General features: G+C 36.0%; 1 protein-coding gene and 1 long non-coding RNA gene across 2 annotated transcripts; both read left to right on the top strand.

Moving 5' to 3' along the window:
• Window positions 1-3,192: 3,192 nt before the first annotated feature.
• On the top strand, window positions 3,193-8,069 carry LOC132149156 (uncharacterized). The gene is made up of 4 exons (XR_009435000.1): window positions 3,193-3,344; window positions 7,721-7,765; window positions 7,871-7,897; window positions 8,013-8,069. It is a non-coding gene; the product is annotated as an uncharacterized LOC132149156 (long non-coding RNA).
• Window positions 8,070-8,741: 672 nt separating this feature from the next.
• LOC132148745 (uncharacterized) lies at window positions 8,742-20,491 on the top strand. Its single transcript, XM_059557440.1, has 17 exons — window positions 8,742-8,757; window positions 8,846-8,917; window positions 9,026-9,142; window positions 9,222-9,254; window positions 9,566-9,601; window positions 16,391-16,450; window positions 16,568-16,618; window positions 17,761-17,817; window positions 17,916-17,969; window positions 18,335-18,415; window positions 18,637-18,786; window positions 19,012-19,044; window positions 19,114-19,170; window positions 19,250-19,324; window positions 19,793-19,843; window positions 19,961-20,011; window positions 20,107-20,491. The coding sequence occupies exons 1-17, from the start codon at window positions 8,742-8,744 to the stop codon at window positions 20,109-20,111; spliced, it is 999 nt and encodes a 332-aa protein (XP_059413423.1). The 3' UTR covers window positions 20,112-20,491.
• The last annotated feature ends 185 nt before the right edge of the window (window positions 20,492-20,676 follow it).

The raw sequence follows: 20,676 nt of genomic DNA, 5'->3' as shown, positions 1-20,676 counted from the left end.
CTGATTTCATTATTGATAATAATAAATATTTATTGAGTAATAAATCAGAATGATTTCAGGAGGATCATGTGTCACTGAAGACTCGAGTAATGATGCTGAAAATTCAGCTTTGAATCACAAGAATAAATTACATTTTAAAATATATTTCAATGGAAAACAAATTTAAATTGTAATAATATTTCATATAAATGATGTTTTAGCATTTTTTGTTTTGTTTTGTAGAACAAATAGAGCATGGCGCTAGCAACGCCAAAGCCATGGGTTTGATTCCCAATGAAATCAAGAACAGATCAAATGAAGTGTACCTTGAATGCAATACACTTTGGATAAAAGCATCTTCCAAAAGCATAAATTTAATTGTATTTTTAAACATAAATTTTATAGACATTAAAAAAAATCATACCAACCACAATATTTTCAAGATAGTGTACATCTGTCAATGACTGTTTTTTTTTCTTCCTTTTTTAAATGTATTTTTAAAAAGAAAAGAAAAAAGTGTTTAAAAACATCGTCATGTCCTTTTTAAAACGTCTGTTTCTCTGTATGTCTCGGACCAGGACAGGACTGCTTTTCTGTTTTTAGTAAGGTGTCTTCCTGTAGACTCTTAAGCAAATCTTTGACATGGATGAATACGCTACTAATATTGTCCCTGTCTTTCTGTCCGTCCGTCCATTATTACAGTCTGTGTCTCTATGATATTTATTTTTCAGTTTTAATGATTACACTGTATACAATGGTATCTGCAAAATAATTAAGGAATGATTTAGTTTTACTGGACCCATAACTCACTATGACTCATATATACCACATATTTTGACAAACAAGTGGAAGTTGCTTCATAAAGTTGATATGAAGGACAAAGTGTATAAAAAATCACCATGTTTCTGTGGTTCAGAATGTGTTTCCACTGTTCATGTTACACTCTGTGCAGCGAAACGCTAACACAGCACCACCACAGGAGCAGGCAGAGTGACCTGTACATGGGCTAAAAACATGGAGTGATGTGCCACAGAAATACTAGGTGTGTGTAGAGTTATTCTGCAAGAGTTTATTATGCAGCATGAGCACAGAAGACTGTTTCAGTGCAATAAAATTGATAAACACTCGGACACATTTTTATTTACACCAAAACACACACATTCTTAGCATAAGAAAGCTTTAACAAAGTGAATTTCCCTGTGATTATTTATCTTCACCTCTTCTGTGCTGGTGGCTCACAGTCAAACTCCTGCGGGCCTCAAACTGCGTGTGAGGTATATTTAGAAATGGTAAATTTGCTTATTTATGGGTCAGACACTAGCTATCAGGTATTATCCAGTGTTCCTTTCTACTCCAAGCTTCTGGGTGGCTTGTGGTCAGTGTCTGGGTGTCCTTTTAAGTGGACAAGAGAGCCCAAAGATTAGGCCTGTCTCTCTCTACATCTATATTATGGTTGTGTGCACCTAATCTCAATCTGACACCATCTGAATCTTTCTTTTTTGTAACTTTATGAACACAACAATGATTTTATCATGATTATCTGGAGTTTTAGTTGCCGCACTGTCTGCAGTAAATTCATTTTAACAAATGAACCAGGTAGCTGAGGTCATGGCGCACTGGTTGTGCACATGTTTGCAACACTTTAGCACTGTTCCAAAATCTAGTGTGATGTGTAATATGAATGAAATGAAACAAAACTTTAAAAATAGTTCACCCCAAAAATAAAATTAATCATTTATTCACCCTCCAAACAAACATATTGAGAGTTTAATGCACATATTCATCATTCATCACACTCCTTGTATAATATAAAGTCAGTGCATACAAGAGACAAGACACTCATATACACAAGATTGGAGACCGATGGATGGTAAAGAGTCATTAGTCTAGTTTTACACCTGTTTATGTGTGCATTCTGTCTGATGAGTGTCTTTGTTTGTATTGCTATGGATTATAAAGCAAAATAGATTGTCTAGCAAAAAGAGTGGAAAGTGTGAACATGACTACTGTGATTTACACTGCATGTTCTCTGTTCCGTGCAAGTGTTTTTTTTTCATGCCTTTTGAAAACAAATAGGCAGAAAAGAATGAATGCAGACAGAGAACGTCGAAATAAACCCAAAAGTCAAAATGAACTGCTGATGACATAGTAGTGAAGGTTATAAATTGCTTTTCAAATATGACGTCACTGGACTGTGTTTCTGCCAGTGACTGTCCTCTTGTTAAAAACAAGCTTTTATCAATGTTTAATGTAAAACTTTGCTACATCCTACACTGGTTTGTATTATTCCTCATTTATATTTACAACTCCTCACTAGCAGGACATTTACAAGGTTTGTAAATAAAACAAAGTCACACAAGCTATCAGAAAACGAATAGGTGGAACCTTAACCTTATCCACAACAGAGTGGCCCAGTCCTTCCATTTGGCTCTTTTCATCACAGGTTCTGGACTGTGCTCTGTCTGTCACAAGTCTCAACCCTAAATCATTTTAAGCCAACTCAGACAAATGCCTGCTTAGAAAACAGAACAGCATAAAAAATGTTAAATATTATTTTCAAGTTCACATATTGTCCATCGGGGAAATGGGATGATTGTATGAATTCTTTAGCGGTTCGTTTTGAGGGCTCAAATGAGGAAGCAATGAAACATCTGAGGACAAGGTTAATTAGAACAAAAAGAACATCCATAAACATTGATGCTTCTGAATCATTGCGAACAGAAGCTACTGCAGTGACTCACATGAAAATCATGGCACTCGATTCTCACTCATATGTTATATATGTTATGCTGTGCTGTGCTGTGTTATGCTTTTTTGATAATGACCAACTGGCTGTACATTATCCCCTTTTACATGACTACTCTGTATTCTATATACAAATAAATACATGGACATATGGTATTGTGTTAGTTGAATTATTTAGTATTACCTGTAAATAATCTTGCTAATGATACATAAGAAAGTATGTATATCTATAGGGGCTTATTACAACAAAAATTTATTTGAAGCTGGCTGTCTTCTTCAGGCTTGGTAAAGCATGAGAAACGGTGGTAGAGTGGGACGAAAAAAAGGTCAGATGATTTTTTTTTGGGTTGGGGGGATCTATTGGGGGCAATAGAACAGCAGAGGGCAGGGCCGGTCAGAGGAAAGACATGGGTGTTCAGAGAATAAATAAAGGCCTGGTGGGTAGATTGGCCAGTGGTGCTGCTTTCAGCTGAGGGTGCTTAACTCTCACCTGTGTGCATTTCTAGTCATTTGCTAATACCAAGTCTATTTGTCTGTCTGTTTGTGTGCTAATATGCTGGTTCGGGTGATCCTGCAGACCTCACTGGTCCTGTGGCTGGCACAGAGCACCATACAGGGAGGTAAGTTAGATGTGTCTTCTAAAATGTTTGTTTTAGAGATTTGAGGGTGATGAAGAGAAATGAGGAGAGTTTGTGATGCAGGAGAGGGAAGAAAGGGGGGCAGTGGCTTGTTATGATATCATATCATTGTAATTATGACTGAAAACAAAATAATTTTAATCTAAAATAGCACTAATTATGTTTTTAAAAAAAATCTGGAGACTCCAAGATTGTGAGGTTAATCCCAGGTAGGGCTGACCTATGTACTCAAGCCTTTCAATGTGCCCTTGTGGGATGCCCTTGGTTGCAGAGAAAATGACATTTTTATTTAAACTGGCACTTTAAACCGATATAGTGAATATATGCATCATTAGGCGGAGAGACCAATCATCCAATGCTTTTGTTATCTGATTTAATGATTTAATGTTACTTCGACTTTTACATCTTTTTTTACAGGTTACATGTCTCACCCTGATGATTTAATGTTATATATCACACTGAGGGTACCTGAAATCAGTTTGCATAGCATTTGGAGCAAAATAAGTGTTGGATCTCTAAAGTTAAACACACCTAGTCCCTATTTTATGGATGTTGATTAATTTGATTGATTGATTGAAGTCTTTATTTCGAACATGAGAGAAGAATATGTAAAATAAAATACAAAAATGTTTAAAGCATTTTTTTTTTTTTTTTTTTTTTTAAATAAAAAAAAAAAGAGAAAAAATAACACCAGATAAGCCGTAACAAATTACAATTTTTTTTTTTCCTGTGTAAACATACTTCTATCTCATGTGCGAAAAGGAGTAGGAAGAAGCTAAACTTATGTACTCCTACCCCTTTAATTCTTACATTCCTTTAAATAACAATTTTTTATTTTATTAATATTTTTTTGTTATCTGATATCACATACACACTTATACACACATACATATATACACATACATATACATACATGTACACATACATATACATACATGTATATACATATACCTATACATACATACCTACATATTTACATACCTACATACATGCATCAAAGTGACCACTAACAAGTATTTAAATCATAACAAAGGAGCACTCCTACTTTCACTACAGTGCTTCTTGATACTTCTTGAAAATCTTTTGTTTAAACATTTTTTTGAAGAGGAATATGTTAGGGCATTGCTTTAAGTTTTCATCTAGTTTATTCCACAATTTCACTCCGCAAATTGATAAACATAATCTTTTCCTTGTTGTTCTAAATCTATTAATCTTAAAATTTCCCCTTCCCCTTAAGTTGTACCCTCCCTCCCTCTCTGAGAACATCTTTTGTATATTCCCTGGCAATAACCTATTTCTTACTTTAAACATGAATACTGCAATTTGATATTCAATTTGATCATGGTATTTTATTAATCTAGACTGCAAAAATAATGAATTTGTGTGTTCCCGAAATCCGACATTATGAATAATTCTCATTGCTCTTTTTTGCATTATAACTAGCGGCTGTAGTGAATGTTTGTAAGTGCTTCCCCAAACCTCTACACAGTAATTCAAATAAGGTAACAATAATGAGCAGTACAAGATGCGAAGAGATTTAAGATCCAATATATGCTTAGCTCTTGCTAGAACTGCAATGCTTCTGGACAGTTTGTTTTTTATGTATTTTATGTGAGGCTTCCAGCAGAACTTTTCATCTATGATCACTCCAAGAAATTTATTTTCATGTACTCTTTCTAAGTTAACACCCTCTATCTGTATCTGTGCTTGATGATTTGACTTACAATTTCCAAATACCATAAATGTAGTTTTACTCAAATTTAGTGATAACCTATTAATGTCCAACCATTGTTTTATTTTCTTAAATTCTGAAGTGATTAATTCCAAGAGTTGCTGTAAGCTGTCCCCAGAACCAAATATGTTTGTATCATCTGCAAATAATACAAAATTCAATACTTCAGATACTTTACAAATATCATTAATGTATAATAAAAATAACTTTGGTCCCAACACTGACCCCTGTGGAACACCACAAACCATGCTCAAACATTCAGATGAATACTCTCCTATCTTCACAAATTGCTGTCTGTCTCTCAGATAACTACTTACCCAGTTTAAAACTACCCCCCTAATCCCAATTCGTTCCAATTTACTGATTAATATTTCATGATTTATTGTATCAAATGCTTTTTTTAGATCAATGAATACTCCAACTGCATAGTTATTTTTGTCTGTGGCATTTGTGATTTCTTCAATAAGTTCTGTTAGTGCTAATGATGTTGAGTTTTTTTTTCTAAATCCATATTGACTGTCAGAGAGTAGGTTATTTTTATCTATGAATTTTTCTAATCTGTTGTTAAATAGTTTATATAATTTTTATGTCTATTCCATCATGATCAGTGGATGGTTTGTTTTTACATCCTTTAACAATATCTTTTATTTCTTTTTCATCAACTGCTGTCAAAAATATTGAACTGGGATTTCTTTCTACTAAATTATTATAATTCCTTTCTAATATTTGTGGAATTGGAATTTGCTCTGCTAAATTAGGTCCCACATTTACAAAAAATGTATTGAACTCATTCACCACTTCCTCCATATTATTAATATTTTTATCATTATCAATAAAGTAATGTGGATAAGTAGCCTGTCTAGTATTATTTTTAATAATATTATTTAAGATGTTCCACATACCCTTAATATTATTTTTATTATTATCTATTAGTTTTGCGTAGTATTCTTTCTTACAAGTTCTCATAATACTGGTTAACTTATTCTTATATTTCTTATATCTATGTTCAATCTCTATTGTTCTATGTTTTATAAATTCTCTATAAAGTGTATTTTTCTTTTTACAGGCATTTTGTAATCCCTTGGAAATCCATGGTTTATCATTATGTTTTTGTTTCTTACTAAATATTTTGATCGGGCAATTTTTATCATATAATAATTTAAATATTCTTAGAAATTCTTCATATGCATTATCTACATCTTTTTCATTATCCATAAACTCCCAATCTTGTGCTAGCAGATCAACTTTTAATGCCTCCATTGTTTCTTCTGTTCTGACCCTTTTGGAAAATGTTTTTTTATCCTATTTAAACTATAATTATTGTCATACACTGTAAAAATTGGTTGTTGGTGTGGTTTATTGTGTTGCTAAAACATATATTTGAATTTTTGAATCTTCAATACACAAGATTAGATTCTAAAACTATAAAAAGGTTTATTTATGTTTGTACTGTTTTCAACCATGTGTTTTCATGGTTAAAAGTTTGTAGATAATGCACTACTAGATTAAGCAAAAATACACATTTTGGGTTGTAATTATTTTCTCCCATATAATTTTGCCAGTCCTTTGACATGAAATCACTACATTGAGGTGAAGTGTGGTGCTTTTCTTTATCTGGTGCCAGTGAGGAAGGGATCAATGAGAAAAGCAACAGTATGCATGACAGATCAAATCAGTCATAGCTTGACTTGCTGTCTATATCTGATACAATCTATTTTTTCTACTTGTTTGCACCTTGTATATAAATCAAATGCCACCTATCGATACTTGAAAGACAAAAAAAAATTATTATTATTCTTTTAAATTCATTATGTGGTATGTGCCACTACACTGTCTTTTCAGTCATCTTGAGGCATTATTGCATTATCAGATGTTCAGCCAACAGTCACAGATGATTGTATGTGAGATTAAAAGGTGTCTAGAAAATATCGTAATATAATGCACCTACCGACTCTATGTTACATGTCTGACAGCTCTGATAAATTATAAAAAAAAAATACCTCTGGAAGTGAGTCATGGCTTGACGTGTCTGAGTTTCCCTGGATCTGCTCCAGCCTCCATAACTCTGACCGCAACTTAAACACTTGGATTTCTTTTCTGAAGATCAAAACTCTGTGCCTGAAGGTGACAGCGGTGGTCAAAATTTGTCGGCCTTCTGTCAGTCCTGACTTTATATGACCGATACACAGCCCATTTTGTCCTACAGTTTCTGAGCATCAATGGAGGCCTGTTCTAAATACGCAGTTTGGTGGAATTCACACTTCTAATGTCTTATGACGTCAGCTGGCATAGTTTCTCAACCATGGAAGCGTTATAGGTTGATTTCTAAGAATTCAAACAGAAGTCTCACTAATCTCACTAATCCAGAAGTCCCAAAATCTGTTTGACCACCCTCTGCTGAAGTATTTTTTATGACCTTCATGAGCCCGGCTCTTAAAAACATATTGTGGTAGTATATTAATGTTATCAGATAATATTAAATTGGCCATAATAATTATTTGCATGGGAGGTTTGTCAGAAAACGTGGTATTATATGTGCAAAAATATGGTATTCTTTCTTTAGTAATTTATTTTAGGCTAAATGCATTAACACAGATTTATTTTATTTTCTTTCCTTGTTTTAAAGGAGTTAGACCACAGACTAGAGCCCTGGGAAGATTGGCGAGTCGAGGTAATTTAGTAATATATGTGGGATATTACAGAGGGTTAGAGGTCTGAAAATTACATTACATAATGTGTTTCTTCATCGATCCTGCCTTCTATCTTTTCTCTGTAGGTCCTGGTATCAGTGCAAAGTCTGGAGGTACGTCTGCCTGCCTGAACCTGATGGATGCTGCTGAATCCAGTTAATCCAAGCCATTTGCTTATTTCAGTCCAATGGTTATCTTATCTTTCTTTCATTTCTGCTACATGTCCAGTGGCTGGTATTCTTGGAGCCCGTGGCTATGGGGCAGGCAAGCCAGGACAGACAGGTGGTAAGTGACATTAACCTCAGATGAAAATAAGTACAAACAATAAATAAAGATTTATATTTAACCGTTGACTCAACACATGCCAAAATACGGGGAATTGACTTTGAAAAAGGGAGTCAACGAGACAATGTACTAGGGTATTTGTTTATTTGTATAAAAAGAGTGAATGTAAGTCTTTCGGATTCTGTCATGCCATCCATCTAATGTTTTTTTCTCTCTCTCAAAAACAGCTGGCCGTTATCTTGGAGGTAAATATATTCTGCTTTATATTTTGCTTACAGTGCCGTTCAAAAATATTGGGTCTGTAAGATTTTTTCATGTTTTACAAAGAAGTCTCTTATGCTTATCCATACTGTATGTATTTGATCAAAAATTCAGTTATTTTTGTGAAATATTATTACAATTGAAAATATATTTTCTCTACTTGAATGTAATTTAAAATGTAACTTATTCCTGTGATAGTAAAGCTGATTTGTCAGCAGTCATGACTTCAGTGTCACATGATGCTTCAGAAATCATTCCAATTTGCGGATTTGCTGCTCAAGAAAATTTCTTCTTATTATGTTGAAAACAATTGTGCAGTTTAATATGAATTGCATTTGTTTGCATTTAAATAGTAATCTTTTATCATTTAAAAGATTATACTGACCCCTAACTTTTGAATGATAGCGTAAAATGCATACAAGCAGCTGTCTGCATGTGTGTGCAGTACTCTGTGCTATTATGTGCATATGGGCACATGTGTGTGTAGTACGTGTAATGAGTACGGTGTCTGTTAGGGGCAGCATACAGACCCACTGCATTCAGAGGAGGCCTGAATCAAGGATATGGAACACTCGGCTTTGGAGGAGGTAAAACTGTCATTCCTAAAAAACTATAATGGGCAGATGTCAGTTTTTACATCTGATGGATTTATTATTCTTGCATTCATCGCCATGATCCTACTATTTTGGTCTTAGCTACAAACCTTGGGACTGGCCTTGGGGCAGCCGGGCTGGGCCTCGGCGCAGGGTATGGCTTGGGCAACGGGTTGGGAGCAGCCTTAGGTTATCCAGCCGGGAAGCTCGGAGGAAGAGGTGAGAGCTGCTCATTTGCTTTGCATTCATTAGTACTCTTGCAACACTTATTCACTGTTTGATTTTTGACATTTTTTAGGTTACACCAGTAATGGCTATGGAGCGCAGCTAGGTGAGTGTGTGCTTCATAATAACCCAAATCAATAAACATTATATGACACATTTTAGTTGAATGCCATCTCTGTCCGACCCGAAGGTTGTGTAGCAGATTAGATCTGAGCTAACCAATCAAAATTTGACCTTGTGCTGTGATTAAAATCTTTCACACGTGGTGATATATGCTGTCCATTTGCCGTGATTATGTGTCATATTGTTGATGAAGTTGTGTGGGAGTGGGAGTTTATGTGTCTACTATGAGAGGCTTCCACTAAACAGGCATTTCTTCTTTCTGTAACCTTGACAGCTCTCTTGTCTTGTTGCCAGGTTATGGTGCAGGAGGATACCTCGGCGCTGGTCGCGGTATGTAACCTCTCCTTGTCAAAGCATTAGGAAAATGTGTGCGTTTAAACTCAGGGGTCTGCACAAGGTTTTGTTATTTATTCGGTTTGCTATAGCAACCACAACTGACCAGCTTTATCCACTTTATTCCAGGAAGCAGTTACCCCCATAATATTTTCTTTATTTCAGATTTTTGCAGTATTGGGTGTTCTATGGATAAAGTGATTTTTTTTTTCAGCGCTGATATAACAGTATTTAGGTACACTTTGTGCACCAAATTTGTGTTCATTTAAACCTTTGTGGCATTTCATAAGTATTTTTTGGAAGTGCTTTATTATTCTGCCATTTTAGCGTCTTTTGATGGGAGGGATTCTATTCCAAATACCAGATTTTATCTTTTGAAACCATTAATTTAATTACCTTCAACAAAACTGTCAAAGCTTCATCAAATGTCTGTAGAGGAGCGCTTCCAGGACTCAAAATGTTAGCTTGAGGTGCTCTTTGGATGGGATAATCATAATATAGAACAAATTAGGAAACTCCAAGGCACTCTCTTTAAGAAAAATTAAAAAGCCTTTATTTTATGGCTTGGTCATCATAAACCTTTAAAAACTCCAACGCGTTTCGGCATACAAGCCTTCGTCAGGGAGTCGAAACGCGTCAGAGTTGTTAAAGGATTATGATGACCAAGCCATAAAATAAAGGCTTTTTAATTTTTCTTAAAGAGAGTGCCTTGGAGTTTCCTAATTTGTTCTACAACTCAAAGCTATTTATACACACACACACACACACACACACACACACACACACACACACACACACACACACACACATATATATATATATATATTTGGAGCTCAAGTCAACACCTCAAACTGTTGTCTTCCTCAATCCATTTCTGAATAATTTTTGCTTTGTGGCAGGGCTTGCTGCCTAATATATCTTATATATATCCTAATATATACTGTACCTACTAACAGGTGCCATGATGAAGAGATAATCAGTGTTATTTACTTCACCTGTCAGTAGTCATAATGTTATGCCTGATAGGTGTCTCTCTGTTTGTGTGTGTGTGTGTGTGTATATACAGTACAGACCAAAAGTTTGGACACACCTTCTCATTCAAAGAGTTTTCTTTATTTTCATGACTATGAAAATTGTAGAGTCACACTGAAGGCATCAAGGGCTATTTGAGCAAGAAGGAGAGTGATGGGGTGCTGCGCCAGATGACCTGGCCTCCACAGTCACCAGACCTGAACCCAATCGAGATGGTTTAGGGGTGAGCTGGACCGCAGACAGAAGGCAAAAGGGCCAACAAGTGCTAAGCATCTCTCGGGGAACTCCTTCAAGACTGTTGAAGACCATTTCAGGTGACTACCTCTTGAAGCTCATCAAGAGAATGCCAAGAGTGTGCAAAGCAGTAATCAAAGCAAAAGGTGGCTACTTTGAAGAACCTACAATATGACATATTTTCAGTTGTTTCACAGTTTTTTGTTATGTATATAATTCCACATGTGTTAATTCATAGTTTTGATGCCTTCAGTGTGACTCTACAATTTTCATAGTCATGAAAATAAAGAAAACTCTTTGAATGAGAAGGTGTGTCCAAACTTTTGGTCTGTACTGTGTATATATATATATATATATATATCTGGGATATATCTGGGATACCCTTAAACTATATAAATCTGCAAGAATTAAAGAAAAAAAAGAGAAAGAAACCTGCAGGATTTAAAAGAATTACATATTAAATCAACCTACTATATATTACATAATTCTTTTGACACTGAATCCAGGGGCCCTGCTGTGGCTTCTGGGCCCCCTGAACAGCATATCGACTCGGGCCCCCACTTACCCCTTGGTAGAAATCGTGTTTGTGCTGTCTCCCCCTAATCGGGTCCTTGGAATTGTCCTAAAGCCCCCCCCCCAACCCCCAATCAAGTTAAGGTGACCCTGGTTGCATGTTATGGTTTCATTAAATGCATAAATAGGTATTGATTAAAAATTAAATATTACTTTTATCAGTGCCTTTTAGTAAGGTACTGATCTTACTTTTTACATGCTAAATAAAGTGTTCAGTGTTTCAGTTGTTGACTGCAGTACATCTATGTGCAACTGATCGGCGCTGCAGGAGGGCGTGCGCCTTCAGGACAAGCTTCTCAACTGATTCAGATGTGTTTGCATCGCGTTTGCCTACACGTAATGGTTTGCAGAATCATTTATATACTTTTATCATCGTTAAATGATGTACTTGCATACCCAAACTTAAAAAAAAAAAACTTCACTGCTTTGGAAAAAGTGACACTGATCACTTGATTCATGGTTGTGGGTGAGCTAGTGAGTTCTAAGAGATTATGCAGACGTCTTGTGCTATCATTTTCATATTGGTGGATGTGATGGATGGATATTGTCATGGGTGCAGTCCTGTTGAAATGATAATGTTTGCTCTTTAGTCTAAATGGTTAGTTTAAGCAGACATTATTATGAGTATTGCTGTATAATTTAAGCCACTGTCTTACCATTTTTATTGTTTAATTGCAGTAATCTTTTAGCTTTGCATCTATAATAAGCATTATGAGTTGAGTAACAGCTTATGTAGATTTTTGTGGTACAGAAGGAGCAGTTGTGTCTTCTGGTCAAAGTGTTAGAGACAATGGTGATGGACTTCTGTGTTGTAATTCTAGAACATGTCAAAGAACAAAAGGCTCAAATAGATTTGTTGTATCAAAGCTATGAAACGGACATTAATAATGATTTAGTGATCTTCAGGATATGGTGTACCCACAGGGCAAGGCTCAAAAACATCTGGCTAAACCCTCCAATCTCTGACTCATCCTTGCATTTTCTGTAGGGTTCCTGTTCACAGATCATTAAAAAAAAATCCTTTTTTTTTCTTTTTACTGAAACGGCAGAAATAAAATGAGATCTGCAAATAGGGTAAGACAAATAAACATTTAGTCTAAAAAATATGTTTTTTTTTCTTACCCCATAGGTAGATATTTTTTCTTGTTTCAAGCAGATAAGTTTGCCAGAAAACTTGAAATACTTGAAATCTTAAATAATATCTTAAATAATTTTCCTTCTCAAGCAAATGTATACTGTTTTAAGAATGTTTTGATATTTGTACTGAAAAATGACCAAAATGCAAAGGAAGAAATTAATTTATTTGCAGTGGATTTATTGTTGTGTAGCTGTGTTAATGTATTTATCTGTGTGTTAGTATTATGTAATCATGTTCTTTTTTCAGGTTTTCTTAGCTTGTTGCATTGGTGTTGATGTTTGGAGTCAGTTTGGACCTCATTTTCGAAAGTTTAGGAAGTGTTTGGGCACAAAACGGTCTCAAACCAGTGGATCATCTGTATTATCAGTTTCAGGTCTTAGGTTAAAATCAGTTGTCCAGCCATTTTGCCCATTAAAAAACATTAGAGGTAATGTTGAGGAACATGCAGTAAATGTTTAAATCAGCAGGTATTGCAGGCCTAAATCACTCAAAATATATATATTCTCAATCAACAAAATAATTATAGGTCCGTAAGTACAGGCTGTTCCACTCACTGGATAAAACAGTTTTTAGATTAGAACCATGTTAGTACCTTTTGAATTGGTTCCGTTCAAGTGTCAGCTTTGTAGCATTTTTCTGATAGTGAAGGAAGTAGGATTGTGCGGTTCCATTCAGTACCACTTTTTTGGTCATGTGGTTGTTGTGTACCTGCATCTGATGTTGTGTACCTGCTTCTAAGAGCTGTTGTGTTATTCTGCTGATTTGCTATGACACAATATAGATATCCTGTTGTGTATTAGTTATTTGTTGTGATCTTAATCTCTCACATCAGGAATCCCTATCCTGTGCAACTTAGCATAGGTGTTTGAAAAGTTAGAATGGCCTCCAGCTGATATTTCTGTATTCACAGGTGTCGGGCCTAGAGGTGGCCAGCCCATTAAAGTAATGTGGTCATGAATGTCTGTGGGACTAGTACAGTAATTGTAGCTGTGGTAAATAGGTTTCCCCTCAGGACCAGGAGTGACCAATGGGAAGAGAGCTCAAATTAAGGGTAAACACACTCCAACAGTTTATAGCATGTTATGTGCCTGAATAAATGCCAATCAGAACACATAATATTGTAGAAAATGTGAAATTCAGTTATATTTCAAGTTCTTGTCTCTGTGCTCTTACACTACCATTCAAAATTTCTCTCTTATTTTAACCAAGGCTTTATTGATTTGATCAAAAATACAATGAAAAACAGAAAAACTGTGGAATACTGTTACGATTTAAAACAGCTCTTTTCTATTTTAATATATATTTTAAGATGTTATTTATTTCAATGATGTCAAAGCTGAATTTTTTTGCCATTACTACCGTCTTCAGTATCATGTGATCCTTCAGAAATTATTCTAATATGCTGATTTGAAACATTTCCTATTATTATCAATGTTTAAAAAACAGTTTTGCCACTAAATATTTTTGTAGAAACCATGATACGTTATCTTATCAGGATTTCTTTGATGAATATAATGTTGTAAAGAACAGGGATTATTTGAAATTGTACCATTATACAAACCCAATTCCAGAAAATTTGGGACACTGTACAAATTGTGAATAAAAACAGAATGCAATGGTGGAAGTTTCAAATTTCAATATTTTATTCAGAATACAACATAGATGACATATTAAATGTTAAAACTGAGAAAATGTATAATTTAAGGGAAAATAAGTTGATTTTAAATTTCATTGCATCAACACATCTCAAAAAAGTTGGGACAAGGCCATGTTTACCACTGTGTGGCATCCCCTCTTCTTTTTATAACAGTCTGCAAACGTCTAGGGACTGAGGAGACAAGTTGCTCAAGTTTAGGAATAGGAATGTTGTCCCATTCTTGTCTAATACAGGCTTCTAGTTGCTCAACTGTCTTAGGTCTTCTTTGTCGCATCTTCCTCTTTATGATGCGCCAAATAGTTTCTGTGGGTGAAAGATCTGGACTGCAGGCTGGTCATTTCAGTACCCGGATCCTTCTTCTACGCAGCCATGATGTTGTAATTAATGCAGTATGTGGTCTGGCATTGTCATGTTGGAAAATAAATTGGTCTTCCCTGAAAGAGACGACGTCTGAATGGGAGCATATGTTGTTCTAGAACTTGGATATACCTTTCAGCATTGATGGTGCCTTTCCAGATGTGTAAGCTGCCCATGCCACACGCACTCATGCAACCCCATACCATCAGAGATGCAGGCTTCTGAACTGAGCGCTGATAACAACTTGGGTTGTCCTTGTCCTCTTTAGTCCGGATGACATGGCATCCCAGTTTTCCAAAAAGAACTTCAAATTTTGATTCATCTGACCACAGAACAGTTTTCCACTTTGCCACAGTCCATTTTAAATGAGCCTTGGCCCAGAGAAAAAGCCTGCGCCTCTGGATCATGTTTAGATATGGCTTCTTTTTTGACCTATAGAGTTTAAGCCGGCAACGGAGAATGGCACGGTGGATTGTGTTCAAAGACAATGTTTTCTGGAAGTATTCCTGAGCCCACGTTGTAATTTCCATTACAGTAGCATTCCTGTATGTGATGCAGTGCCGTCTAAGGGCCCGAAGATCACGGGCATCCAGTATGGTTTTCCCGGCCTTGACCCTTACGCACAGAGATTGTTCCAGATTCTCTAAATCTGTGGATGATATTATTCACTGTAGATGATGATAACTTCAAACTCTTTGCAATTTTTCTCTGAGAAACTCCTTTCTGATATTGCTCCACTATTTTTCGCCACAGCATTGGGGGAATTGGTGATCCTCTGCCCATCTTGACTTCTGGGAGACACTGCCACTCTGAGAGGCTCTTTTTATACCCAATCATGTTGTCAATTGACCTAATAAGTTGCAAATTTGTCCTCCAGCTGTTCCTTATATGTACATTTAACTTTTCTGGCCTCTTATTGCTACCTGTCCCAACTTTTTTGGAATGTGTAGCTCTCATGAAACCCAAAATGAGCCAATTCTTTACTGCATCTGTCAATCAATGCTAGTTTTTATTATCTTATAGTAGCATACAAATGATCTGTTCCTATATGTAAGTAATCAGTAAAACGTTTCTGTAAAAATACATTTACCATGTTCTTTGGAAGTAAAGGGAGAGTAAAAGGCAATCCGTGCTAAAAGACTGTTTTTAAAGCATTAGTGAAGGGATGGGAACTATGTTGGATTGTCTGTGTTGAGATAAACCACTGTTGTGATGCAATACAGGACTAGTTTTGCCCAATGGACAGGGCACCAAACCATCCAAAATGGGTAAATGTCTTCTATATTAAAATGTCACCGGTTTATGGCTGAATGGATGTCACGAGATGGTGTTTTCTAAATTCAATGCAGTACTCCAGAGTTCATCAAATGAAATGAATAAATGGCCTTTGACACATTAGAATGTTATTGATTGTGGACTGGAGAGTCCACCCGTCATCATGGACTCATTACAGCTGCAGGTCTATGAATAAGTGCTTTTCTGTCCCACAGCTGTTCAGAAATGTTTGTGTGTGTGCTGGACTAATGCCTCATTTATTTCTCGAGGCTGTTCTCTTTACTTTTTATCTGTTTCACCTGAGCCTTTATCTTTATATTTGCCTCTGTGCTGATGTTTGCCCAATGCATGCTGCATTATTTTTCTCCCACAGGCTACATGTTTGGACCAGTTGCACCGTGAATTTGTCTTGCATGAATACTCTGACCCACAGGTCCCTGAACAACCACACCATTCTGTGATGGACATGACCTTAATTACTAGTGGCCAAAGTTTCACAGTTGGCATGTTTTGTTCACAGGATATGGCCTTGGTGCTGCTGGCTATCTTGGAGCTGGTTTTACTAATGGATATGGAACAGGTATCTAGAAATTGTGACATTTAGATTTTTCTCTCAGAGGTACAAGTGTCATTAATACAAGCTCAAGAATATACATATTTTGCTAAAGCCACCTTATTTGTTTTATTGCTGATACAGGTCTTGGGGCAGGTGGATATCCACAGGGAGTTCGAGCAGGAAAGCAGATTGGTAACTAATGTGTAATTTATTCATTATATAGAGGAGAACGGGGCAAGGTGTCACAAGGGCTATATATCAGCAACTGTAAGGTTTTGAGTCTAAAGTCTAATTAAATAAAAGTGTGTGTTTTTTTACAGTGGTTTAAAAGATAGGGATCAGTGAGATTTTTTATTTACTAAAAAATAAAAAAAAGTTCATTAAGGACAAAAGTGATAGTAAAGACATTTATAAGGTGACAAAAAATTATATTTCAAATGATTATTGTTCTTTTTAACTTTCTATTTATCAAAGAATCCTGGAAAATATTAAGCGTCACAATTGTTTTCAAGAAATGTTCCTTGATCAGCCAATCAACAAATGATTTCTGAAGGATCATGTGACACTGAAGACTGCAGTAATGATCATTCAGTTTTACTATCACAGGAAAAATTGCATTTTAATATATATTAAACTAGAAAGCAGTTATTTTTAAATATTTCACAATATTATCAAATAAATGCAGCCTTGGTGAGCATAAGAGACTTCTTTCAGAAACACACACACACACATAAAACACACACACACACAAAAATCTTTTAAAGGTAGTGTATGGTTATGAACCCCTTGTTCAAATACATATGTCAATTTTTATGCTTATTTTTGTGGATTCTCTCCACTTTTCTATAGCTGTTGGGTAAACAATGCATCACATTTGTATTGGGTATGTTGTCACATATGCAGAAATAGAATAAATATTTACTGGAGTAAAAACTTTGACACTACTTTAAGCCTTTTCACCCCTATACAGATAATTCAAATAATGTCGGGTGTTTCGTCTAATGATTTTTCTTTTCAGTTCTGTTAGTAACTGTCACTCAGTGAACCTGAGTGTCACTGAGTGAAACCTTTTATAATATCATAATATTATGCATTAAGCACAAGTGTGGTCAGATCAGCTGGTTCAGCAAAAAGCCAAGAGCTGCTCTAGAGGAAAAGTGTTTGTGCAAGAAACACCCCAAATTTCACACTCTATGTTATGCTCATTGGTTTCTGAATCATCTTGGTTGACAAGTGGTTGACTTTGCCTGTGAAAACACAGAGGTGCTTCCTGTGTTACTTTTACACATTACCACTCTGAGGTGTTGAGTTGATTTTTATTCTCCTCTTAGCAGGCTACAGCAATGGATTCGGCAGTGAGGTTTATGGCACAGCAGACGGTTATGGGGCAGGTGAGTCTGGACTGGATAGGTACAAAGGAGCGTGTCCTAATGTCACACTAACATATAAGCAAATTTATAATTGAGTGACAATTATAATTATGTTACAGGACCTGGCTACCCATCAGTGTTAGCTGATAACATTGGCCTGAACGGTATAGCTGGTAAGGCTAGAGGCTATTGGTGTAACCAACAACATTGCATTCACACTAAAGAGAGATACCTAAACACCTGAACTGTGTGTAATTCACTCTGTCCTGTGATTATACAAAATATTGTTCTACTCAAGAAAATAACCTCATCCATCCTAATCTGAGTAACTGAAGTATCTAAACTGCAATAACTTGAACACTGAGAAATCAGCTGATGCCTGTGCAGTTGCTTTTATACAAGTACTAAGGTAAAGCAAGACTGTAATTTGCTCCTAGAGTACTACTAATGGGAAATGGTAAACCAAGTGTTTTGCATACATTAACTAGAAGCAGCGGCATCTTCATGAAATCACAGAGGTCAGTGTTTGCTCTTTCAGGTCTTGGAGCTGGAGGCCTTGGAGGTCCAGGGCTGGTGGTGAACCCTGGCCTGGGTACTGATGCCAAGTCTAGAAAGTATGGTAAGAAAAAGGCACCTGAAGATGATAATTAAATGAAAAGTAATTCAATTAAACACACTAAATATACTACTGTTGGGGTCAGTAAGTTTTTGTTGTTGCTATTTGAAAGCCACTTATGCTCTTAATAATGTTGATCTTCATAACAATATTCTTTCTCTAGATATGTCTTAGTGGCTGTAGTTGCTTGATCCTGTGTTATCTCTGGTGTCATTTGTCTAAAGGGGCTGGTGGAGTTCTTGGAGCTGCCGGATCCTTGCCTTACGGTGGCCAGCCTGTGGTCTCAGCTGGACTTGGCCCTCAGGGCAAGACTGGTACTTATGGTGGAACTACATACAGAGGAATACCAACCCTTGGGCCAGACACTGCTTTGGGTACGTGCATTGCACATGTTTGTTATTCAAATGCAACATGCAAATCTCAGTTTTCTGGCTATCCTGATGCTTTGCCTGAGGATTTGACTTTAACATGAATGTCCCTTGTGAGAAAAAAGAGAAGATTTAAACAAGAGAATAAAGCATATTAATAAACCAAACATGATTATAAAGATCAGATAACTATTATAAGAAAGAATGTAAAGATGAAATGTCTCCTATCAGGTGGTACAGGTGGAGCAATGGAGCCTTTAGCAGGTAATATTGTGGAGTTTTAGTAAATATATTTCAAGTCATTCTTTTAATAACTAAATGTTACTGCCACAGGTGGAGCTGTAGGCCAGATTCCTTACAGCGCACCAGTCATTGCAGCTGGGCTTGAGGGTAAGTTGGAAAGAACAAGAGAAATAGAGAACATCACGTACTCTTATTGTGATACAGGTGTAAATGTGTTTACCTGCAGTTGATGCTGATTATCCTTTTGGTGCTGAGCAACTCAATCTGGGTGCTGATGCTACAAAGACAGCCGCCAAATATGGTGAGAATATGAGCAGTATTGTTTAATATGTATACATATCATATATATCTATTATAAAAACCACTACCATAAAAAGTTTGGGGTCAATGAGATGCGCTTTTTTTTTTTTAAAAGAGCCATAGGAATAAATTACATTGTAAAATAGAAAACAGTAATTTTATTTCACAATATGTTTTTTTTACATATTGTATTTTTTAATCAAGTAAATGGAGTCGGGTTGAGCATAAGAGACTACTTTTAAAAGCATGACCCCAAACCCCAAACAGTAGCGTATGCATTAAATCTCTTATATCTGCTGATTAAATAACTAAATCAAATTTAATATAGACTGATAATTGGTACTGATATATCATGCAGGCCATCATTTATGATGTACATCATTTATTCACTATCATGTTAATATCTAGCAGACATCAACTAAACATCGACATAAATGCGGTTGACTAATGAAATTTGAATCATGTTTAGGCACAGGCTATGTGGCTGCACTAAGTACTGCTGGTCAGGGGCCCTATGGTGGTGAGTACATCAGTACATGACATGAGTTAGACAAACTAGCAAGATTCTAACCTAATGACCTCTTTTAAGGCCTAATGTGTGGTTAGTTTCATTATGTTGAGTTTTGTTTTTCCACAGGACAGAAGGATGGAAGCAAGCTTAGTGGCATTTATGGGAATGGGTACAAAGGTAGATGACATATTAGAAGATCTGTATTCTTAACTCAGCATATTGTTTCTTTTACCTTTCTCATTCATCTCTTTTCATCTTCTCTTTCCGTCTAGGTTGATTTCCAAGGCCATGTTGTTAACCTCGTCAGTGTGGTGGTGTTGTTGTTGTTTTTTTGGCCCCAATTTTGCCTATTATTCCTCACTGTTGTGCAGCTTTGTGCCTTGTTTTTGTTTGCCATATTGTTTTAGTTTTAGGTTTATGCTCATTTGTGTGGGCATGTGTGTATACGTGGGGTTTTGATGTTCATTGTGCTTGATGTTTGCCCAGTCTGTTCATTTGTCTTGTCCGGTGGAGTGTTTAATGTCCCTTGTGTGTCTCTGTATCGAACTAAAACATGCTAAGCACTTCATTGGCGGTTATTTTAATTCTTATGAAACACTAAATATTTCCCCATCTAATCTGACTCCTTAATGTTTTTTGACAACAATATGATCAATGAGGTTTGATCCTACGCTATTAGCATCAGAACAAGCTAACATATGGTTTTGATCTCTATTGTGAGGTCATGTCTTATATCAAATTAAACATTGCATAATGTCTTAAAGTGAACGCTAACAAAATGACAGAGTATAATATAACAGTCATAATCTTGTGAGCCCTGATGTTGGGTTAACATACTGCTC

The sequence above is a fragment of the Carassius carassius genome, chromosome 9 (genome assembly GCF_963082965.1).
Source record: "Carassius carassius chromosome 9, fCarCar2.1, whole genome shotgun sequence".
NCBI lineage: Eukaryota > Metazoa > Chordata > Actinopteri > Cypriniformes > Cyprinidae > Carassius > Carassius carassius.
The sequence above is the reverse complement of the archived record's forward strand: the minus strand, read 5'-3'. Positions and strand labels throughout refer to the sequence as shown.